Source organism: Anolis sagrei, chromosome 4, assembly GCF_037176765.1.
Source record: "Anolis sagrei isolate rAnoSag1 chromosome 4, rAnoSag1.mat, whole genome shotgun sequence".
In the NCBI taxonomy this organism is placed as follows: domain Eukaryota; kingdom Metazoa; phylum Chordata; class Lepidosauria; order Squamata; family Dactyloidae; genus Anolis; species Anolis sagrei.
Window position 1 is genome coordinate 105,393,183 of NC_090024.1, and position 25,640 is coordinate 105,418,822.

Genomic DNA, 25,640 nt, shown 5'->3' on the forward strand with positions numbered 1-25,640 from the left:
CAGGAGGGATTCAGAGTGAATTACAGTACACATTTCTTAAAATATGTATACACACTCACATTACAATAACAGTAATAACAATTTAATAATAATAATAATAATAATAATACACTTTATTTATATTCCACACTATCTCTCAGGAGGGACTCAGAGTGAATTACACTACACATTTATTAAAATAAGTATACACAATCACATTGCAATAGTATTATTATTATTATTATTATTATTATTATTATTATTATTATTATTATTATACACTTTATTTATATTCCGCTTTATCTCCCAGGAGAGACTCAGAGTGAATAACAGTACACATTTCTTAAAATAAGTATACACACTAACATTGCAATAATAATAATAACAATTTAATAATAATAATAATAATAATAATAATACACTTTATTTATATTCCGCTTTATCTCCCAGGAGGGATTCAGAGTGAATTACAGTACACATTTCTTAAAATAAGTATACACACTAACATTGCAATAATAGTAATAACAATTTAATAATAATAATAATAATAATAATACACTTTATTTATATTCCGCTTTATCTCCCAGGGGGGATTCAGAGTGAATAACAGTACACATTTCTTAAAATAAGTATACACACTCACATTACAATAACAGTAATAACAATTTAATAATAATAATAATACACTTTATTTATATTCCACACTATCTCTCAGGAGGGACTCAGAGTGAATTACAGTACACATTTATTAAAATAAGTATACACAATCACATTGCAATAGTATTATTATTATTATTATTATTATTATTATTATTATACACTTTATTTATATTCCGCTTTATCTCCCAGGAGAGACTCAGAGTGAATAACAGTACACATTTCTTAAAATAAGTATACACACTAACATTGCAATAATAGTAATAACAATTTAATAATAATAATAATAATAATAATAATAATAATAATACACTTTATTTATATTCCGCTTTATCTCCCAGGAGGGATTCAGAGTGAATAACAGTACACATTTCTTAAAATAAGTATACACACTCACATTACAATAATAGTAATAACAATTTTATTATTATTATTATTATTATTATTATTATACACTTTATTTATATTCCACACTATCTCCCAGGAGGGACTCTGAGTGAATTACAGTACACATTTATTAAAATAAGTATACACAATCACATTGCAATAAGATTAATAATAACAATTTAATTATAATTATAATTATACACTTTATTTATATTCCGCTTTATCTCCCAAGAGGGACTCGGATCGAATTACAGTACACATATAAGGCAAACATTTAATGGTATTTTACATGAACAACGACATAAAATACATAGATTTTCTATCTCTGGCATCTGGAGGCGATGCTCAACTTCCGGCCATGAGGAGGTGTTCTTGTTCCATTTTCCGTGCCAAAGGAGCCTGCTGTTTATAGACATCTCTGATCTTTTTGCCAGCAAGTCTCCATGGGATGCCTTTTACCTTCCTGCCAAGGCTGTACCTATTGATCTATTAATCTACTCGCATTGCATGCTTTCAAAGTGCTAGGTAGGCAGGAACTAGAACTGACAGTCAGGAGCTCACCCTAATTCATGGTTTCGAACTGTTGACCCTCTGGTCAGCAGCCTTTCCTGAAGCTAGCAGCTTTATTTATTTATTATTTATTTATTTATTTCGAATATTTGTACCCCACTCTTTTCAACCCCCTGGGGGGGACTCAGTGTGGCTTCCTGCCGGCAACAATTTGATGTCTCTATGCACACATAATAAAATACATAACAAAAACAATAATTATATATAGTTAAAACATTAAATCAATACAATTAAAATTACTAATGAATACCAGTCTGGTGGCCGTTATCTGGCTGAATTCTGTGATTGGGTACTCCATCAAACTTATCCATAGTCCATTACCATTGTCATTGTCCGCATAGTTACCCAAAGGCCTGGTCCCACATCCACGTCTTTAACTTCTTTCTAAAGGAGAGAAGGGATGAAGATGACCTAATTTCCCCGGGGAGTGAATTCCACAGGTGGGGGGGCCACCACTGAGAAAGCCCTGTCTCTTGTCCCCGCCAAGCGCGTTTGAGACAGAGGCAGGGCCAAGAGCAGGGCCTCCTCAGAAGATCTTAAACTCCAAGGTGGGATGTAATGAATCCCTTACCTTGGCAAGCTAGCTTAGGCCTAGGAGAGTGGGCCTGGCAAAGCCACAGGATCCATTTTGGAGAAGATAGGCAGGGAGACGCCATCTTAGATTAGGTTTGCCTTAAGGGGGAGTCTTCTAGTCTTGGAGGGAAAAACAGAAGGCTAGGATTGGTTAGAACTACGGGGGTGGAGCCTAAGTGATTTGAAGGAAAAAAGTGACTTTTAAATTGAGGCTTGAGTTCTCAGTTTGCCAGTTGAGAGTTGGGAGTTGGAGCTTGGAAAGGGTGTTAGCGAGAGCAGTTTGGGGCTTTGAAGAACTTTGGGTCAGTCTTTTGTTTAGTATTCAGGGTAGCTATAGAGAAGTATAGCTGAAATACTGTATGGAGCAGAACCCCATTCTTTTCCTTAAGGAAGGCTAGTTCAGGTTTTGGGTAGATTCCTAAGGGGGATTTTTTGTGGGAGTTACTTTCGGAGATTCATTTCCTGAAGTAATTTTCTGTGTTGTAACTTTTAAGACTTCAAACCCAGAATTTTTTAAGATCTCTTCTGAAACGTAACCACAAGCTTTGTATGCTAGATTTTTACTGAAACCATCAAGCATTTGTACCTGAAATGTCCAAGTCTGTTCAATAAAAGTTCTTGTTATTTTTACCAACTTATACCAGCCTCAGTGTGAATACCTTTGAGGTAAAAGTGTTATTCAAGTCAGCTTTTTACCAGCCTCTAAGAAAACTAGAGTAACACAGAGTTTGTTACTGAACAACCTCTCAATAGTACCTCAGTCTGTTCATTAGTAATATGGTGGTAGCGGAAACCTTTTAAAGAATTATTTTAAGTCTCACAGTTCCAGTAGTTCCCAGTTCCTAACTGTTAAATAGACAGTTGGTCCAACAATAATTACTCCCTCTATACTTTGGTGAGCTAATCTGTAGTGGTGGTGTCATCGTTATAATTTGGTAGGCTGCTGTGTGGTCTTTATAATTTGAGGAGCAGCAGTGTGATTTTTTATAATTTGGTGGTTACTGTGGTTGGATCGTTATTTGGGACATAGAAGGAGATACGTTTGGACAGGTATGCTGGGCTGAAACCATTGTGCTGCCGCGGCCCCCACAAACGTCTCATGTTATAGGGCTGTCACCTATTTTGATGGACAGCACTGATCTTATTGGATATTTGCTAGTTCTTACGGTTTTAAAGAGAGTGTCTATCAATAGTAGGTGAAATGTGAAAAGCCAGGGGAGTTGCTGAATAAGATCTCCAGAAGGGAATGTGTGTCCCTCAGGGCTTTGTTTGTTTTCTGGCCCTCTGTGATGGCTACCTATAGCAGAATGGCCTTTGCATAAAGTCAATAGAGTCAGTGAATTGTGTTGATTTGGATTAATAATAATTCATATAATGATGGTACAAAATTGTGATGCTCTGCCATTTTCATTTTAAGTGGAAGAAGGCACAATCCTGGAAAGAATGAAAAACGACTGACTCTCGCACTTTATAATGCACTCATGAGTCTGTTCTCTATCGATTTTAGTACAATAAACACACACTGTGTTGTGTTCTGCCCTTGGCTGCCGACGGGGACTGTCTCGTGTTATAGGGCTGTCACCTGTTTTGATGGACAGCACTGATGTTATTGGATATTTGTCTGTGACTTCAGTAGTGGCGAAAAACACCCTAACATGAATATTTATTTATTGGACCTCTTATCTGTTTCTCTTCTCTCCTGCTGTGTGGTTCAAAAACTGGAGTGCTCTGCCAGCAGAAGAGGCCGCGAGCAGCAATGCTAGTCCTCTTCTCCTCCCCTCCTCGCCGATCTCCTCTGCCACACCATTTATTGGTGCTTCAGGGCTTGGAGGAATATCCAGGGATAAAATGCAGTCAAGCACACTTCACTGCCCTTGCATAAAAGGCCCTATGTTTCACAATGGAAATTGCATTTACTGTCAAAATAGCTGAGGAGTGTTATAAAAAACGGGGATATGTTCTCGTGGTCTGGCATCCTTTGGGGTTATGTGATGCAGCCAAAAGGTTCCCCATTGTGAGAGAAAGCCACACAGACAGCCTTATAGGGAATAATAGACCTCGGATGGTATAAATCAACCTGGATGATATAGTCAGGTGGTTACACTGAAGGAAAAGACAATGCAATGCTTCTCTACTTCTGGCACCAGCTTATGCTCAGCTTTGGAAACATGAGCCCATTTATAGATCGCATATCAGAATTTCACCTGTCAGTTTGTGTAAAATAATCAGCTCAGAGCACAATTATTTGCATATTCTTGATGATGAAAGGTGCATTCCCCATTTTGATTAAATTATCTCTGAATTAAAGAACAATTTATTTTGTGGGTTGTTGTAGGTTTTTTCGGGCTATATGGCCATGTTCTAGAGGCATTCTCTCCTGACGTTTCGCCTGCATCTATGGCAAGCATCCTCAGAGGTAGTGAGGTCTGTTGGAACTAGGAAAAAGGGTTTATATATCTGTGGAAGGACCAGGGTGGGACAAAGGACTCTTGTCTGCTGGAGCTAGGTGTGAATGTTTCAATTGAACACCTTGATTAGCATTTGATGGTCTGGAAATGCCTGGAGCAATCTTTTGTTGAGAGGTGATCAGATGTCCCTAATTGTTTTCCCTCTGCTGTTTTGCTGTTTTAATTTTAGAGTTTTTTAATACTGGTATTATTTTGTATTGTCGAAGGCATTCATGGCTGGAATCACTGGGTTGTTGTAGGTTTTCGGGCTATATGGCCATGTTCTAGAAGCATTCTCTCCTGACGTTTTGCCTGCATCTATGGCAAGCATCCTCAGAGGTTGTGAGGTCTGTTGGAAACTAGGAAAATTGGGTTTATATATCTATGGAATGTCCTGGGTGGGAGAAAGAACTCTTGTCTGTTGGAGCTAGGTGTGAATGTTTCAATTGGACACCTTGATTGGGATTTTATGTCTGGCAGTTTTTTAGTGTGGCTTGTTAGTGCCTGGGGGGATCTTTTGTTGAGAGGTGATTAGCTGTCCCTGATTGTTTCTTCTCTGGAGTTTCCCTGTGTTTGACTGTTGTTTTGCTGTTAGAATTTTAGAGTTTTTTTAATACTGGTATCCAGATTTTGTTCATTTTCATAATTTCCTCCTTTCTGTTGAAGTTGTCCACGTGCTTATGGGTTTCAATGGTTTCTCTGTGTATTCTGACATGGTGGTTGTTGGAGTGGTCCAGCATTTTTGTGTTCTCAAATAATATGTTGTGTCCAGGTTGGTTCTACATAGGGACCACCAAACGCAAACATGAAAGGCACTGTAGACGACTTCAACCAGAGAAGTAAGTACAAGAAGCACTGCCTGAACATCAAACAAAAAGTGGGTGCTAGAAACAATATCATACGAAAGCTGACTGGCACAACCTGGGGATCACAACCAGATACAGTGAAGACATCTGCCCTTGCGCTATGCTACTCTGCTGCTGAGTACACAAGCCCAGTGTGGAACACATCTCACCACACTAAAACAGTGGATGTGGCTCTTAATGAGACATGCCGCATTATCACAGGGTGTCTGCGCCCTACACCACTGGAGAAATTACACTGCTTAGCCAGTATTGCACCACCTGACATCTGCCGGGAAGTAGCAGCCAATAGTGAAAGGACCAAGGCAGAGACATCTCCAGCTCATCCCCTGTTTGGACATCAGCCAGCACGTCAACGACTTAAATCAAGAAATAGTTTTCTTAGATCTACAAAGACACTCGCTCTGGAACACCTCAGCAAGCGAGAGTCCAAAAGTGGCAGGCTCAAACCCAGCACCTCAATCCGTGGGTGATACCAGATGAGAGACTCCCCCCTGGGCACACAGAAGACTGGGCGACTTGGAAGGCGCTGAACAGATTGTGCTCTGGCACCACGAGATGCAGAGCCAATCTTAAGAAATGGGACTACAAAGTTGAATTCACAACATGCGAGTGTGGAGAAGAGCAAACCACTGACCACCTGCTGCAATGCAACCTGAGCCCTGCCACATGCACGATGGAGGACCTTCTTACGGCAACACCGGAGGCACTCCAAGTGGGATGGTTCCAGTTGTGTTCATCATGCATTTGCAGTAGTTTTATTGTCACTTTGCCACTGCACATACCTGCTTCTCTCTTTACACATCTCCAAGGAAGACAAAAAAACAGGCAATTCTCAGTTGTTATGTTCAGGACTCTGTCAGAAAGATTAATTAATAAATCTGGGCCATGTATTGAAAAAGATAGGCAAGTGCTCATACTTGAACTGATTCTGAATAATTCATTTAAAAGAAAGAGCGAGGACAGTCCGCTATTTCAGCAATAAGCAGCAAACCTTTGGCCCCTGGACATCTTATCAACTCAACTCTTTTGCTTCTGAGACTTCTTCCCACCTTGTCAGCACACTGAAAAGATGTTTTTACATCCGTAGTAATCAGAAGCATCTGTTCTTTTCTGTGTTGTTGTGAAATTGTGGAACTTACAGAGCATAACTTAGCCTTGTGGCGGTTTCTATAAAACGGAGGAATTCGACAAAATAATGTCATCGCACTGTGGGAATTAAGGTACTACTGGCAGTGATTGAAGGAAGACGGGAGTCAGTGTTTCATATTCTTTTCTCTTTATGCTTCCGATTGTGAAGATTGGCTCATTGTGCAGTTGATTATGCTGGAATAAAATATCATTACTCAACATAAAAAGTAATCTGTTGCGACTACATTTCACTACCTGCATCTGATTCTCTGTTCCTGCAGAAAATGTTACCAAATCTTGGGAAGGCAATGGCCTTCCAACTTCTCCCAGAGCTCAAACTGAGTGATGAATTAAGGACAGGTCTTGGGCTCTTTCACACCATAACAATAATTCACTATATTTCACTTTAATTGCCGTGGCCCCAACTGGTGAAATCCCATCGTTTGTAATTTGCTTAGAGCAGTGGTTCCCAAACTTTGGGCCACCAGATGTTTTGGACTTCAACTCCCCCAAATCCCAGCCACTTTCCAGCTGTTAGGAACTGTGGGAGCTGAAGTCCAAAACACCTGGTTCCCAAAACAAAGGTAGGGAACCACTGGCTTTGAGGCACTGCAGTGGTTCTCAATCTGTGGGTCTCCAGGTGTTTTGGCCTACAACTCCCAAAAATCCCAGCCAGTTTACCACTGGCTCACGAGGAGGAGGAATAGTAGTTGGTAATACTACAATTATACCTCTGATTAATGGTTGCCATCCGTATCGGTGCCCTGCTCACTCCACCAACTCAATAGGTATCTTGAGCAATGATTAATCGCAATGATTTGCCCCAAAGAAGTGGGAAATTATTGTTTCTATTTGATGTTTGATGTTTTATCTTATGTCTGTTATAGCAGGCTGTGTTTTTTATTTAATTTTAGTTTGTTAAGTTATAATTCGTATTTATATGTTGGGTTGTATAATTTTTGTTAATATGGATGTCTTGTTGTATTCAGGCATTGAATGTTTGCCTTTTATGTTTGTAATCCGCCCTGAGTCCCTTTGGGGAGATAGAGCGGAATATAAATAAAGTTTTATTGTTATTATATTTATTATTACCAACTACAGTAGAGTCTTGCTTATCCAACATAAACGGGCCAGCAGAACGTTGGATAAGCAAAAATGTTGGATAATAAGGACGGATTAAGGAAAAGCCTATTAACCGTCAAATTACATTATGATTTTACAAATTAAGCACCAAAACATCATGCTCTACAACAAATCAACAGTACACAGTAACGTTATGTAGTAATTACTGTATTTACGAATTTAGCACCAAAACATCACAATATATTGAAACAGCTGTGGATCTGGGCCGAAGGATCTGTTGAATAATACAGAATGTTGGATGAGCGAAAGTTGGATAAGTGAGACTCTACTGTATTAGGATTTTTGGGAGTTGGAGGCCAAAACATCTGGGGACCGACAGGTTGAGAATCACTGCACTAGAGCTCTCTGGTAGAAAATTGTGAATATCTCACAGAAATGCTATTCCCAGGATTCTATGGGATATTGCCATAATAGCCAAAATTGTTCTGTCGCGCGCTGTGCTTCAAATGAATTGCTTTTAAAACAGGAAGTGCAATTTTATCCCAGCGGGAAGACAGGGGGCCTGAAGAGAAATTCTTAAGAATTTTCACCATAAACAGTCTTTAGAGGACTTGTGAAATATAACAAAGTCTTTATTGATGAACAATCAACAGAAACTTCTTTGTCTTCAAAGGGTTAAACAAATGCTTTCAGGCTTTTGTGCAACTGGTGGCTTCTAACTGTTACTTTACTCTAAAGGAAAATCCCTTTCCAACTTCTCCCAGGCTGACTGTGAACTAGGCCTAACTGATGTGGGCTCCACTTGAACTGCATCTCAAAGCACTGAGTGGACCTACCAGTAAGGCCTGAAGGCTCTTCAGCTGGAGTTCTTTGATATTCAAAGCTGTTTTTCCCTCCAAAATTCCTCAGAGCTTTAGGGCTGTTTCCCTGGGAATCTTTGGGAATCCTTTTGCTCTTAAGACTGGTCTCCTCCGGGAGGTCTTAAGGGTTGAAGCCTTTGTACAGGAGAAAGTCTGTACACGTCCTGTACATTGACTTTCCTTGCTGAGACTGACTGAAAATGGCTCCCTTCCCTTCTCAATTGTCCTGAACAGGGGGCGGAACCAAACTTAATGATGATGGACAGGGGGCCTGCCCTATAACTGCAAACTTTAACAGGAAGCCACTCTTCTGCAGAATCCCAAACCTTGGGCTGCAAGCAAACACCTAATACAAAGCAAATAAAGTTGGAGCTTCTGGTACAGCTGTACCACCACAAAAATGGAATATGGTGATATCATTGTTTAGTGTGGAAGCGTCCCTTTTGTAGCCAGATATTTATTTATTTATTTATCATGTCAGAAGTGAATTGAGAGTACGGTTGTAATGGATTTAAAAACACAAACAAAGTTTTAAAACTTGTCATTCTATTATGTGTCTTTTGACCAGTAACTGGCCACTTGGAGTGACTCTGGTGTTGCTATAAGAAGGTGCTCCACTGTGCACATGGCAGGGCTCAGACTGCATCGTAATAGGTGGTCTCTGGTTTGCTCTTCTCCACACTCACATGTCATGGACTCCACTTTGTAGCCCCATTTCTTAAGGTCAGTTCTGCATCTAATGGTGCCAGAGTGCAATCTGTTCAGCACTTTCCAAGTCACCCAATCCTTCGTGTGCCCAGGAGGGAGTCTCTCATTCGGTATCAGCCACTGATTGAGGTGCTGGGTTTTAGCCTGCCACTTTTGGACTCTCGTTTGCTGAGGTGTTTCAGCAATTATCTCTGTAGCTCATAGAAAGCTATTTCTTGATTTAAGGCAGTGGCGTGCTGGCTGATATCCAAACAGGGGTTGGGCTGGAGATGTCACTGCCTTGGTCCTCTCATTATTGGCTGCTACTTCCCAGTGGATGTCTGGTGATGCAATACCGGCTAAAGAGTATAATTTCTCCAGTGTTGTGGGGCGTTTGTAACCCATAAGTCTAATTGGGGCTTATTTGTATCATTTGTAACCTGTAAGTCTAATTGGAGCTTAAATAGGATTTAGGTCATATTGTGTATATCTGTGTCCTGCTGTTCAGTGGTCTCCTTGCCAAAATCAATAATTGCTTTTGGTTCTTCTCTTTTATTTTTAATATTTCCCCACAAACAGACTCAGATGACACTAACTTGTTGGGAAAGAAGGATGATGGGATGCAGTATCGGCCGGATGTCAAAGGTACGCTTCTAACACTAGATGCCTCGCTGTATTATTTATGGAGTAGGGTTTGTCTCCTAGAAGTTGGCAAATTTAGCAGTTGCTCATTTCCTTTTGTTCCAGAAAGTATTTATATGAAAACATTTTGAATTTTTTAAATAGTTGAGTTAAACGTGTTTAAAAAAGCATCTGGCTGCCTCCGATTTCTTCCAAAGTGATGCAATTTTGCATGAACAAATACCATTTTGCAAGCAACTCGAATGGCCCTGGCAGTTCTGCTATGAGACATTTGTATAATAAAGCATATTCAGGAAAATTTAGCATATAAATAGCCTCAAATGAACTGATGTTGTATTCCTTAGGCTGCCCCCCCCCCCCCCAAAAGTCCAAGAATGGTGTTATGCTGTTGTTCCTTTGTGTTCTGACATTAATGCTAAACACATTCTTGTTATTAAAGAGGGGGGAAAGGAAGCTTTCGTGTATTTTTTCTAAGAAATGACTTATTCCTGCAAAAGAGATTTCCTGTGTTCGGCACTTCAGATTTAAAGGTGACTTTTAAAACAGGAAGAAACGAGGAGGATACTTCTGCCGAAAAGCAATTTCCTCCTTCTGTCACTTTCTCTCCCCCTTTTATTGTTTATTGCTGAAAATGATTCGAAATGAAAAGAAAAAATGAAAAGACTTTGAGGTTTTGAAGTTCTTTTTGGGAGAAAGAATGGAGGGCCAGTTTTCAATAACAAGGTCACACCCTTTTCAGGTTAGGTAAATAATTTCAGATTAATTAAACAAACCTCTGCACCTTGGCTAAAGATTAAAAAGTGTTAGATTATATCCAGTCTTTCCATATTTCCTTATACTTTCCCTGTTTTTTGTATTATTTTTTGTTTAGCATACTTTCTTGATAAGAGTAGAATGTGTAAGTGATTGTTTATGTAGTCCAATTGGGACACTGGAGAGCCTTTTTGGTGGCTGATCCTAGGAAGAAAAAATATTTATTTATTTACTTACTTTATTTATATACCGCTTTTCTCAGCCCTCAGGCGACTCAAAGCGGTGAACAACATCCATACAAAACATCACGAGACAAGTATAGGGCAATTAAAAACAATTGTAACATAAATCATTAAACATTAGAATAACAATCATTAGCGCCTCAACAGTAAAATCAGAATCCAGTCTCTTCATCCATTATTCCGTATTCCTATGTTCAATTAAACTGTTTAATCAAATGCTTGTTCGAACAGCCAGGTCTTCACTTTCCTCCGAAACGCCAGCAAGGAGGGGGCCGATCTGATATCTGCAGGCAGGGCGTTCCACAGCCGAGGGGCCACCACTGAGAAGGCCCTGTCTCTCGTCCCCGCCAAGCGCGCCTGTGATGCAGGCGGGACAAAGAGCAGGGCCTCCCCAGATGATCTTAGTGTCCTAGTCGGTTCATAGGAGGAGATGCGTTCGGAGAGGTAAGTAGGGCCAGAACAGTTTAGGGCTTTATAGGCTAATGCCAGCGCTTTGAATTGTGCCCGGTAGCAAACTGGCAGCCAGTGGAGCTGGCGCAAAAGAGGAGTAGTATGCTCCCTGAGTGCCACTCCTGTTAGCATCCTGGCTGCCAAACGCTGGACCATTTGAAGCTTCCAAGCAGTCTCCAAAGGCAACCCCTTTGTAGAAAGTGTTGCAGTAGTCTATACTGGATGTAACCAGAGCATGGACTACCATGGCCAAATCAGACTTCCCAAGGTATGGGCACACAAGTTTTAACTGTGCAAATGCTCCCCTGGTCACCGCTGAAACCTGGGGTTCAAGGCTGTTCTCCTTTCACTAGCACACAAAGATCCTTTTATATTAACAGATATTTGTTTGTTTGTCTTCCTTGTTATATGGAATGCCCATAGAAATGCCTTTGATATCATCTATTCACTTGTGCATTTTAGTTGGTTCATCTGTACCATTGCTATCTAAATAATAATAATAATAATAATAATAATAATAATAATAATAATAACTTTATTTTTACCCCGCCACCATCTCCCCAACAGGGACTTGGGGCAACTTACATGGGACCAAGCCCAACAACAAAATAAAATCAAAACATAAACAACAACATAATCAATTACATAAAACATACACTATAAAATAATACAACCAATATACAATAGAATAAAACCATTCAAGACATAGAATAACGAGCGGGCCGCATGTACAAGTTAAAATACTGGGGATAAAAACAAAAGTGAGATAGCAGTGGAGCAACTTATTTGTGAGGGAGGAACTCTTCTGAAATGGAGTCAAGAAAAAGGACCTTCATATAAAGGGTGCACTGAAGACAAAATTGAGGGTAAATGGTGAAATGAGATTATATAGTTAATCTCCAAAAGCACAGCGGAAGAGTCAGGTTTTGAGATTCTTCTTAAAACTTTCTAAAGTGGGGATTCGCCTAATTTGAGCAACACATATTTACTATGTTTTGCTCAAATAGTTCCAGTATTTTTAATTTATTTAATTATATTTTTATTACTACACTAATTTGGGTACCAAGTTATTTGAAAAAGTCAATTTTTGATTGTACAAAATGCATAAGATTGTGGGTGAACTACAACTCACATCATGCCAGGTTAACCCCGAAAAACTCCCATCAGTAGTAAAAGTTTGTTATGTTGGGCAAGTTTGCTCTAGATGCATCCTTGGAGGGATTCAGTGTGCTCTCTGGCTGTAGGGTAAACTGCAACTCCCACTAGGGTGAATCAGTCCCCTCAAACCCTCCAGTAGGTTGAGTTAGTCATGGGGGTTCTTGTGTGCAAAGTTTGGTCAAGGTCCATCATCAGTAGAAGTCACCGTTTATCTGGTTGTTGGTGAACTACAACTCCCAGCAAGGAATATCAGTTCCCCCCAAAACCCCTCCAGTAATCAAATTTTGGCATATCAGGTATGTGTGCCAAGTTTGGTCCAGATCCATCAGTGTTTGGGTTCACAGTGCTCTCTGGATGTAAGTGAACTTCAACTCCCCCAAATCAAGGTGAATTCTCCCCAAAGACCTCCAGTATTTTTTGCTGATCATGCGGACTCTGTGTGCCAAGTTTGGGCCAGTTCCATCTTTGGTGGACTTCAGAGTGCTCATTAATTGCAGGTGAACTATAAATCCCAGTACCTACAACTCCAAAACGTCCAGACCAATTCCCCTCAAAACCCACCAGTACTAAAATTTGGACATATTGAGTATGCATATTGGGTAAGTTTGGTCCAGCTCCATCATTGCTTGGGTTCATAGTGTGCTCTGGATGTAGGTGAACTACAATTACCATAATTATCTTGTACTGGCTCTATTCCATATCTTGGCACATCTCTGTTTTTTCTCCATATTTCATAGATAGAACCAAGATACAATCATTGTGCCTTTCTGGTATTACAGATTTTGGCTTCATTTGCTTCCATCTTGGCAACTTCTAAGCTGAAAAGTTCAAGGATATGTTCAGCATTGAAATCCAATACAAGCAACTTCCTTCATGCTGAAATCTCAGTGGTTTCGCTGCTTCTGACTGGATGTGTAACTTCAGAACATTAGAATGGAGGAAATTCCTAAAAACCAATTGAAACTTCTATTTCCTTCTGCTCTGCTGATATTAACAACTTGCTCTTTTTCTTGTGATTGAAAACTTGGAACTTGAGAAAGCCTTTTGTGGTGGAGATGATGCCAGACAAATATAATCTCAAATGCGAACTAGGATGAAATTGGTTTTGCCTAACATTTAATTACTATTGAGCAGACAGTATGGTCAAAGGTAGCAGGGGAGAGAATTATTATTATTATTATTATTATTATTATTATTACCCCGCCACCATCTCCCCGAAGGAACTCGGGGAAGCTAACATGAGGCCAAGCCCAAAAAATTACAATGAAGCAAAATAAAATATGTAAAAAAAACAGAAAATAACATCAAATAAAAATTGGGTTGTTGGAGGTTTTTTTGGGCTATATGGCCATGGTCTAGAGGCATTCTCTCCTGACGTTTCGCCTGCATCTATGGCAAGCATCCTCAGAGGTAGTGAGGTCTGTTGGAAGTAGGAAAATGGGTTTATATATCAGTGAAATGACCAGGGTGGGACAAAGGACTCTTGTCTGCTGGAGCTAGGTGTGAATGTTTCAACTGATCACCTTGATTAGCATATAATGGCCTGACAGTGACTGGAGCCAACTTTTGTTGAGAGGTGATGAGATGTCCTTGTTTGTTTCCTCTCTGTTGTTGTGCTGTTGCAATTTTAGAGTTTTTTAATACTGGTAGCCAGATTTTGTTCATTTTCATGGTTTCCTCCTTTCTGTTGAAATTGTCCACATGCTTGTGTATTTCATTGGCTTCTCTGTGTAGTCTGACATGGTGGTTGTGAGTGTGGTCCAACATTTCTGTCTCATCACCTCTCAACAAAAGTTGGCTCCAGGCACTGTCAAGCCATTATATGCTAATCAAGGTGGTCAGTTGAAACATTCACACCTAGCTCCAGCAGACAAGAGTTCTTTGTCTCACCCTAGTCATTCCACAGATATATAAACCCTTTTTCCTAGTTCCAACAGACCTCACTACCTCTGAGGATGCTTGCCATAGATGCAGGCGAAACGTCAGGAGAGAATGCCTCTAGACCATGGCCATATAGCCCGAAAAAACCTACAACAACTCAGTGATTCCGGCCATGAAAGCTTTCGACAATACATCAAATAAAAATGCTTAACAATAACATAGTAATGCAATAAAGCAATGACAATGAAATGCAAACAATAGCAATACCTATAGGACTCAGTAATGGTTTCTATCTCCTGTGGCTTCTGTCTCTCCTGTTTGGAGGAGACATGGTGACCATATTTGGAGTGTAATGAATTTTGAACTAATTAATGTATGTATATGAAGTTCACTTGTCTACTTATACCTATATTTGCCTCATTTCTTCTCTTCTTCCTCTCCTTCAAAGATGCAAGTGATCAAAGAGAAGACATCTATATTGGAAACCACATTCCTTGCTCAGAAAGTTTAAGTAAATATTGTATCCACGGGAAGTGTGAATTCATACATTCTACACAGAAAGCTTCTTGCCGGTAAGTCAACAGATGTGGAATTTGCAACATTTTGGTCCCCGGAGCTCCATTGGTTAGTAGACAGTTGATCATGAGTCAAACACACAAATACACACATATTTATTTATTTATTTAAAAGTTTTGTATACCGACCTTCTCACCTCTCTTGAGGGACTCAGACCGGTTTCCAACCATAATATACATACAGTCAATAAAACATCATACATCATATTGCAATAAAACATTAAAACAGCAAAACAGCAATTACATTCAATAAATACAATGGTCAGTTGTCCCACTAAATTTGATGTTCATCATCCTCCATCCATATCTCCACGTGTTGGCTCACTCATCAAATGCCTGTCTCCATAACCACGTCTTCACCTGCTTCCTGAATGTCAGGATAGAAGGGGCGGTTGTGATCTCCTGTGGGAGATAGTTCCAGAGTCGAGGGGCCACCACCGAGAAGGCCCTGTCCCTCATCCCCACTAGATGCGCTTGCGAGGCCGGTGGGACCGAGAGCAGGGCCTCTCCAGACGATCTTAATAATCTTGATGGTTCATAGGGGAGAATACGTTCAGAGAGGTAAACAGGGCCGGAGTCGTTTAGGGCTTTATAGGTTAACACCAGCACTTTGAATTGTGCTCGGAAGCTAATTGGCAGCCAGTGGAGCTGGTGTAACAGCGGAGTGGTGTGCTCCCTGTACCCAGCACCCGTTAGTAATCATGGGCCATCCAGTCCAACCCCCTGCCAAGGAGCAGGAATATTGCATTCAAATCACCCCTGACAGATGGCCATCCAGCCTCTGTTTAAAAGCTTCCAAAGAAGGAGCCTCCACCACACTCCGGGGCAGAGAGTTCCACTGCTGAACGGCTCTCACAGTCAGGAAGTTCTTCCTCATGTTCAGATGGAATCTCCTTTCTTGTAGTTTGAAGCCATTGTTTCGCGTCCTAGTTTCCAGGGAAGCAGAAAATAAGCTTGCTCCCTCCTCCCTGTGGTTTCCTCTCAGCCTTCTCTTCTTCAGACTAAATATGCCCAGTTCCTCATAGGGCTTGTTCTGTAGACCCTTGATCGTTTTAGTCGCCCTCCTCTGGACACATTCCAGCTTGTCAATATCTCTCTTGAATTGTGGCGCCCAGAACTGGACACAATATTCCAGGTGTGGTCTAACCAAAGCAGAATAGAGGGGTAGCATTACTTCCCTAGATCTAGACACTATGCTCCTATTGATGCAGGCCAAGATCCCATTGGCTTTTTTTGCCGCCACATCACATTGTTGGCTCATGTTTAACTTGTTGTCCATGAGGACTCCAAGATCTTTTTCATACGTATTTATTTATTTTATTTATTTGCTTTATTTCTATACCTCGTCTCTCAGCCTAATTAGGCGACTCAATGCGATTTACACAATGTAAATTAACACAACAATAACAGTTAAAAACACATCATACACAATAACAAAATACACAATTATTATCAATTCATGATGCCTCGATCACAAAGCAAAATCCATTCTCATAATCCTTGTGCCATTCCGATGTTCAATTTACCGTCATCCTATGTTCAATTGCGCTGATTAGCCAAACGCTTGCTCAAAGAGCCAGGTTTTAACCTTCTTCTGAAATGCCAGCAGCGAAGGGGCCTGTCTGATGTCAATGGGTAGGGCATTCCATAGCCGAGGGGCCACCACCGAAAAGGCCCTGTCTCTCATCCCCGCCAGCCGTGCCTGTGACGCAGGCGGGACCGAGAGCAGGGCCTCCCCGGAAGGTTCATAGGTGGAGATGCGTTCCATAGGTGGAGATGCGTTCGGAGAGGTAAGTGGGGCCGGAACCGTTTAGGGCTTTGTAGGCTAATGCCAGCATCTTGAATTGTGCCTGGTAGCAGATTGGCAGCCAGTGGAGCTGGCTCAACAGAGGAGTGGTATGCTCCCTGAGTGCCGCTCCTGTTAGCAACCTGGCTGCCGAGCACTGGACCATCTGAAGCTTCCGGGCAGTCTTCAAGGGCAGCCCCACGTAAAGCGCGTTGCAGTAATCTATGCGGGATGTGACCAGAGCGTGGACTACCGTGGCCAAGTCAGACTTCCCGAGGTACGGGCGCAGCTGGCGCACGAGCCGGAGCTGTGCAAATGCTCCCCTGGCCACCGCCGAGACCTGGGGCTCCAGGCTCAGCGATGAATCCAGGATCACACCCAAGCTGCGAACCTGCGTACTGCTCTCGAGCCAGCCATTGTCCCCCATTCTGTATCTTTGCATATATATTTTTTTTGCCTAAGTGGAGTATCTTGCATTTGTCACTGTTGAACTTCATTTTGTTAGTTTTGGTCCATCTTTCTAATCTGTCAAGATCGTTTTGAATCCTGCTCCTGTCCTCTGGAGTATTCGCTATCCCTCCCAATTTGGTGTCGTCTGCAAACTTGATGATCATGCCTTCTAACCCTTCATCTAAGTCATTAATAAAGATGTTGAACAGGACTGGGCCCAGGATAATGATCAGATTATCAAATATGTGATCTTAGGTGCTCCTAATGAGTGTGTATAATGACTATAAATAATAATCTCAAACTACAGGTTCCTATTCTTACCCCCATTCCACTTGTGCCTGCTGTTTTATGAACATGGCAGACTCCCCATTAATTGATTAAACTAAAATTAAAGAAATATCAGCCTTATTTATATTGAATATGCAGTTTGCAGTAAATTGGGGTCTTGGGTGAAAGGCTCAGTGGGATTTTGCGTTCTCCTTCCCAACTCAGTGTGCCAAGCTATTAACTTATTTTAATTTTTTTTGCAAACGATGCTGTTATTCCAAAGAGGTTTGCAGGGCAGTGTGATTAAAAATTAAATAGAAGATCCTGCCCTTGCACAAACCTGGGCATTAAATATACAATGGAGAGGATAAAAACTGTAATTGGCCAGATTAAAAATACAAACAAATGGGTTTAAAGTTGTGGCATGGATCATACGGGAGAGCATTTCCAAGTCAAGATAACGCCACACAGAAAACCCAGTTGTTTTCTAGATAAGTGCACTTCCCTTATAGAAAACATACAGAGGAGCACTTCCTTTGATAATCTCTGTGCAGAAGGAAATGGAAATTGGAGGAGACACAGGTTCATATATTTGGGTCCCAAGCCATTTAAAGGTAAACACCATAATCTTCAATTGAGTTTATGAATGAACAGGCAGTCAATACAACCCCTTCAGAACTAAATGTAACAAGGTACTACTTGGCTGAGTCAGAGAAATGAATTCTGTACTAGTTGGAAATTCTGGGCTATTTTAAACCACATGTGACATGACATATGTTACCATTCGTGACCGCATCTCTACCCACAAGCCTGACTGTCCTCTTCGATCTTCGGGGGAGGCCCTCCTTTCACCCCTTCCTCCATTACAAGAACGAGGGAGAGAGCCTTCTCTGCGGTGGCCCCCCAACTCTGGAACTCACTCCCTGGTGAGATTAGGCAAGTCCCCACCTTAGCAGCCTTCAAGAAGGATCTCAAAACTTGGCTTTTCCGTTGCACTTTTGGAAAGTGACCATGTACCTCCTTTTGTCGTTCCTCCCACAATGTTGTACTTTTATTGTATTTCCCTCCGCCTGTGTGAAAGCCTGTTCTTCACTACTCTGTCTCTTATGAGCCCCCGGTGGTGCAGTGGGTTAAACCCCTGTGTCGGCAGGACTGACGACCGACAGGTCGCAGGTTTGAATCCAGGGAGAGGCAGATGAGCTCCCTCTATCAGCTCCAGCTCCTCATGCAGGGACATGAGAGAAGCCTCCCACAAGGATGATAAAAACATCAAATCATCCAGGCATCCCTTGGGCAACATCCTTGCAGACGGCCAATTCTCTCATACCAGAAGTGACTTGCAGTTTCTCAAGTTGCTCCTGACACGATAAAAAAAATCCCTTACAAACATTTCCTTTTCATTTTCCCATCCAGAGTTTTATCATTTTATGTTGTACACGTGGCCCACTCACTGTGATTGGTTTTTCATTGCATTAATTTTTTTTGTTTTATTGTATTCCTATATCTATTTCATTGTGATGTTAGTTCTGTTGTTTTGGTTATATTACATTTTATTCTGTTGTAATGTATTTCTGGGCTCGGCCTCATGTAAACCGCCCCGAGTCCTCTTTGGGGAGATAGTGGCGAGGTATAAATTATTATTATTATTATTATTATTATTATTATTATTATTGACACAAAAGCACAGTATGTCACAGCAAACAAGATCTCTATGCTGGATTTCGTATCACAAAATCACAAGTCAAACACTTCCCAAGCGTCTAGGACTCTGTGATGTATTTTCGAATGATGCGCGCAGATCCAAGTAAGGTGGCCTTTTGCAGTTGACAGATCGTGATTTTGTCGATATTATTATTATTATTATTATTATTATTATTATTATTATTATCATCCTTGTGATTTAAAGAATGCTTTGGTCTTCTCTTCCAGGTGTGAATCTGGATACACAGGACAGCAGTGTGATAAGACGGACTTTAGCATACTTTATGTGGTACCCAGTAGACAAAAACTCACACATGTCCTCATTGCAGCAATAATTGGAGCTGTCCAGATAGCCATTATTGTTGCAATTGTTATGTGCATAACTCGGTAAGTTGCTAAAAAATATATATGGCACTAGGAAACTTTTGATCTCCTCCCTGCTCCTCTGGATAGCTTTCTAGGGACCTTGTAGCTTTGCCTGTGTTATATGGACTTGATCACTTCAATTTTGACTGGGTCTTAAGAATATAACAATGTAGTTGGTGATTTGTTTGCTTTTGGAAGATAATCAATCCTCTATTAACAAAAATTATTGAGCTGACTGGTAGTGTGTACTGGTTGCAAGTTGCATTTTTGACTAAAAACTTATCTCAAGTTGACTTTTAGCGAAACACTAGTCTGTTCACAGGTACACACAGAAAAAGACATATGGAATATTATTATCAAGATGAATTATTCTGAGGATTTATTGCATAAGAAAACACATTAAAATGTATGGGATTACTATAAGTCAAAATAGGTGACTTGTGATCACGCACACACAGCTCAGTAAACTGCCTTTGAAGTGTTGTCGAAGACTTTCGTGGCTGGAAGCACTGGGTTCTGTGAGTTTTCCAGGCTATATGGCCATGTTCCAGAAGCACTCTCTTCTGATGTTTTGCCACATCAGGTGTCCTCAGAGTTTGTGAGATCTGTTGAAAACTAGGCAGGTGGGGTTTATATATTTGTGAAATGTCCAGGGTGAGAGAAAGAACTCTCGTCTGTTTGAGGCAAGTGTGAATGTAGCAATTGGCCACCTTGATTAGCAGTGAATAGCCTTGCAGCTTCAAAGCCTGGCTGCTTCCTGCCTGGGGGGTCCTGTGTTGGGAGGTGTTTAGTGACACTTGATTGATGGCAGTCTAAAATTCCCCTGTTTTTGAGTGGCGTCTTTTATTTGCTGTGTTGATTTTAGAGTTTTTTAATACTGATAGCCAGATTTTGTTCATTTTCATGGTTTTTTTTTCCTTTCTGTTGAAATTGTCCACATGCTTGTGGATTTCTCTGTGTGGTCTGTCATGGTGGTTGTTGGAAAGGCACTGCAGACTTATTCAAGCCATAGCAGAGCACTTGATGAACCAACCTGGGCATATTATTTGAGAACACAGAAATACTCGACCACTCTAACAACCACCATGTCAGGCTGCACAGAGAATGAAATCCACAAGCATATGGTCAATTTCAACCAGTATTTTCGAAGGCTTTCATGGCTGGAATCACTAGGTTCTTGTGGGTTTTTTCGGGCTATAGGGCCATGTTCTAGAGGCATTTCTCCTGACGTTTCGCCTGCAACTATGGCAAGCATCCTCAGAGGTAGTAAGGTCTGTTGGAATTAGGACAATGGGTTTATATATCCGTGGAATGGCTGGGGTGGGGCACATCTTAACACCTCTCAACAAAAGATTTTCCCAGGCTCAGCCAGGCCTTCAAATGCTAATGAAGGTGGTCAGTTGAAACATTCACACCTAGCTCCAGCAGAGAAGAGCTCTTTGCCCCACCCCAGCCATTCCACAGATATATAAACCCATTGTCCTAATTCCAACAGACCTCACTACCTTTGAGGATGCTTGCCATAGTTGCAGGCGAAACGTCAGGAGAAATGCCTCTAGAACATGGCCCTATAGCCCAAAAAACCCCACAATCAACCAGTATTTTTTTTAAAAACCCTCTAAAATCAGGACAGTAAATAAAGAACAACACTGATTTGGGGGGTGCTGAGTTTGATGGGGGGGGGGGTCTATCCTAGCAAACCTTTTGTATTGTTATCCCAATATTCCCATGCATATGGGAAATATTGAGCATGGTGATCAGATCATGATATGAATAAACAAAACAGTTTAAATACTGTATCAGTAAGGCCTTCTTGCGGACCACCCTGAGAATTTGGGGGGGGGGGCTGAAGCCCCTCAAGCCCTCCCCCCCTCTGGCTACATGCCTGACACTCAGAAAAAAGGGGAATTCCAGACAGGAATCAATCAGGGCCAGCTAACACCTCCCAACAAAGGATTCCTTCAGGTAGAAAACAGCCAAACTTTGAAGCTGAAAGACTATTTAATGCAAATCAAGCTGACCAATTGCAATGTTCACACTTCCACAAACATACAAAGAGTTCTTTCTCCCACCCTGGACATTCCGCATATATACAAAACTCACTTATCTAGTTCCCAACAGACCTCACAACCTTTGAGGATGCCGGCCATAAATGTAGGCAAAACGTCAGGAGAGAATGCTTCTGGAACATGGCCATACAGCCTAGAAAACTCACAGCAACCCAGTGATTCTGAACATGAAAGCCTTCGAAAACACATATTAGCCTTGTTCGAAAAAGCTGCTGCTGACCCTCTGGTGAGTTTTTGCAAGGAACAGGAAAGGTTACACTTTGAAGCAAAACATGTTGCGGCCATATCAAGGCATTTTAGAGTAAATGTTGTGGGTTGAAATGGTGGGCACTCAGTCTAGACAAAGTTGCAAGTACAATTTAGTCATTGAACCGTGTGTGCCCCACCGCTGCTTTGATGCTTGCTGCAAGTTATTGCACATCCAGAATAAAAAAATATTCTTTAAACCTAAATCTCTTGTTGTCCCAGATCAGCGGGACAACAAAACCTTTGATAAGCCTTCTGCTGATTTTTCATTTTAATTTAAGTACTTTGTGGTGATGGGCAGGATGACAAAAATGGCTAGCCTATTGATGCATGTAAATGTCTCTATTGATTTCCTCCATTAAAAAAAAAAACTTTTAGCATAGTCTGATTGTCAGGATTGTGTGGAGTAAAGAAACTTCCTCTCATAAATGTTTTAAATGAGAGAATGGATACCCAGCAGCAATTCTTTTAAATCAGTGGTTCTCAATCTGGGGGTCGGGACCCCTGTGGGGGTCGCCAGTGAGTGTGAGAGGGGTCACCAAAGATCATCAGAAAACACAGTATTTTCTGTTGGTCATTGGGGATTCTGTGTGGGAACTTTGGTCCAATTTAATTGTTAGTGGGGTTCAGAATGCTCTTTGAGTGTAGGTGAACTATATATCCCAGCAACTACAACTCCCAAATGTCAAGGTCTATTTTCCCCAAACACCACCAGTGTTCATATTTGGGCACACTGAGTATTCATGTCAATTTTGGTCCAGATCCATCATTGTTTGAGTCCAATGCTCTCTGGATGTAGGTGAACGACAACTCCCAAACTCAAGGTCAATGCCCACCAAACCCTTCCCGTGTTTTCTGTTGGCCATGGTAGTTTTATTTGTCACATTTGGTTCAATTCCGTCATTGGTGGAGTTCAGAATGCAGTTTGATTGTAGGTGAACTATACATCCCAAATGACAAAATCAATCAAACCACCCCCACCCCCCCAATCCAATTTTGGGTATATTGGGTATTGGGTTGTTGTAGGTTTTTTCAGGCTATATGGCCATGTTCTAGAGGCATTTTCTCCTGATGTTTCGCCTGCATCTATGGCAAGCATCCTCAGAGGTAATGAGGTCTGTTGGAACTAGGAAAATGGGTTTATGTATCTGTGGAATGACCAGGGTGGGACAAAGGACTCTTGTCTGCTGGAGCTAGGTGTGAATGTTTCAACTGACCACCTTGATTAGCATTTAATGGCTTTTTATTGGGTATTTGTGCCCAATTTGGTCCAGTGAATGGAAATACATCCTGCTTATCAGATAATTGCATTGCAATTAATAACAGGAGCAAAATTACAGTTATGAAATAGCAAAATAATGTTATGGTTGGGGGTCATCACAACATGAGGAAATGTATTAAGGGGTCGCAGCATTAGGAAGGTTGAGAAACACTGCTTTAAATTATCCCAAACCGTATTCTTGTTCACAAGATAGATATTGGAAGCGCTAATAGACTTGCAAATGAGGCATGAGTTCCCTGTTTCAAAGGCAAATGGGATGTTTTTCATAACAGTTAAGGCAGGAGTGCATATACATACCCCGAAGCTCTGTGTTGCCCACCTTTGGTGTAGGCTTCCTCTGCTATTTGATCCAAGAGAGTGGCTTTTCCAATCTACAACCGAAACACATATTATTTTTCCTTCACTTGCTGTATTTCTGGATGCATAATTTTTCATAAAATCTAATCAAGATGCTTTCATAGGAGGGTCTAATGTAGGCTTCCTGCTTCTGGCTCAGTTCCAGAGGTGGAATTAGTACAGCAGAGAAGGAGAAGGGAAGTCCATGGTTTGGAATATGATATGCACACCTCTTGTCCCTGTTATACGTGACATGGCTAAAAATACTCCTGCAGAGCTCTTGCCTGTTCATCCACGCCCAGGTCGGGGATAGCATTCTCTGGCCACTTGCACACAGCTGAATAAATCCCACATTATCTGCTTTGAACTGGAATATATAGCAATGTGGACTCAGATAACCCAGTTTAAAGCAGATATTGTGGGGTTTCTGCCTTATTTATTTATTTATCGTGTCAGGGGCAACCAGACAATTGTATTACATTTCTAACAGAACAAAACAAACAGACAAAACACCAGTATCTGGCTACTTGGAGTGCCTCTGGTGTTGCCGCAAGAAGGTCCTCCATTGTGCATGTGACAGGGCTCAGGTTGCATTGGTAGTTGATTAAATGTCCTTTGACCAGTATTTGGCCACTTGGAGTGCCTCTGGTGTTGCCGCAAGAAGGTCCTCCATTGTGCATGTGGCAAGGCTCAGGTTGCATTGCAGCAAGTGGTCTGTGGTTTGCTCTTCTCCACACTCGCATGTCATGGATTCCACTTTGTAGCCCCATTTCTTAAGGTTGGCTCTGCATCTCATGGTGCCAGAGTGCAGTTTGTTCAGTGCCTTCCAAGTCGCCCAGTCCTCTATGTGCCCAGGGGGGAGTCTCTCATTTGGTATCAGCCATTGGTTGAGGTTCTGGGTTTGAGCCTGCCACTTTTGGACTCTCACTTGCTGAGGTATTCCAACAAGTGTCTCTGTAGATCTTAGAAAACTATTTCTTGATTTAAATTGTTGATGTGCTGGCTGATACCCAAACAAGGGATGAGCTGGAGATGTCTCTGCCTTGGTCCTTTCACTTTTGGCTGCTACTTCCCGGTGGATGTCAGGTGGTGCAATACCGGCTAAACAGTCTAATTTCTCCAGTGGTGTAAGGCACAGACACCCCGTGATAATGCGGCATGTCTCATTAAGACCCACATCTACTGTTTTAGTGTGGTGAGATGTGTTCCACACTGGGCATGCATACTCAGCAGCAGAATAGCATAGCACAAGGGCAGATGTCTTCACTGTGTCTGGTTGTGATCCCCAGGTTGTGCCAGTCAGCCTTGATATTCTGGGTTATACGGCTGTGTGGAAGGGCCCTCTGTTGCACATACCGAACTAGTTCCATTTCTCCCTGGTGGGGAGCTTTTTCGGCCCTTTCTCTTTATCCCAAGTGTAGCATCAATGTGTGACTGCAGATTCACACAAGAAATAGGATGTGTGGTATGCTGCCTTTTTTTTAGTCAGGAAGAGGCATGTAAACCAGGCTATCATAAATGCATGCATTGGTAGTGATTGACCCACTCAGACTGGAGGTTCTCTGCATGACGAAGGAGGAAGATAATAATAATAATAATAATAATAATAATAATAATAATAATAATAATAATAATAATGTATTGTCGAAGGCTTTCATGGCTGGAATCACTGGGTTTTTGTAGGTTTTTCCGGGCTATATGGCCATGTTCTAGAGGCGTTTCTCCTGATGTTTCGCCTGCATCTATGGCAAGCATCCTCAGAGGTAGTGAGGTCTGTTGGAACTAGGAAAAAGGGTTTATATATCTGTGGAATGACCAGGGTGGGACAAAGGACTTTTGTCTGCTGGAACTAGGTGTGAATGTTTCAACTGACCACCTTGATCTAAATTTATGTAGCAGCTGCTGAAATTAATTGGAGTCTGTTCCCTTTTGACCACAAAGCAGCTGACTGACGCTTCCCCACCAATACACACATATATGAGCAATCACTGGTGAACAGGGTGTATTGTGGCAGGGATCCTGCTTCTGCCTGTCACAATGAAGGTTATTCTCAGGAGAGAATGGAAATGTCAGTTTGCTGCTTTGTGATCAACACTGCATCTGGCAGTGTAGGAGGAGGATACTCTAGACCTAGGCTAACATGCATGGTTCTTGCAGCTATGGGTGGTATGGCCTTGACTATATTTTCCTGCATCCGGC

General features: G+C 41.4%; 1 protein-coding gene across 1 annotated transcript in view; it reads left to right on the forward strand.

Annotated features, from left to right (window-relative positions):
- Positions 1 to 25,640, forward strand: part of TMEFF1 (transmembrane protein with EGF like and two follistatin like domains 1) — a 190,461-nt gene that overhangs the window by 161,715 nt on the left and 3,106 nt on the right. Inside the window, exons 7-9 of the mRNA XM_060774632.2 lie at positions 9,817 to 9,882; positions 14,812 to 14,935; positions 19,371 to 19,529. Coding sequence (XP_060630615.1) covers positions 9,817 to 9,882; positions 14,812 to 14,935; positions 19,371 to 19,529 — 349 coding nt within the window. The remainder of the gene's footprint in view (positions 1 to 9,816; positions 9,883 to 14,811; positions 14,936 to 19,370; positions 19,530 to 25,640) is intronic.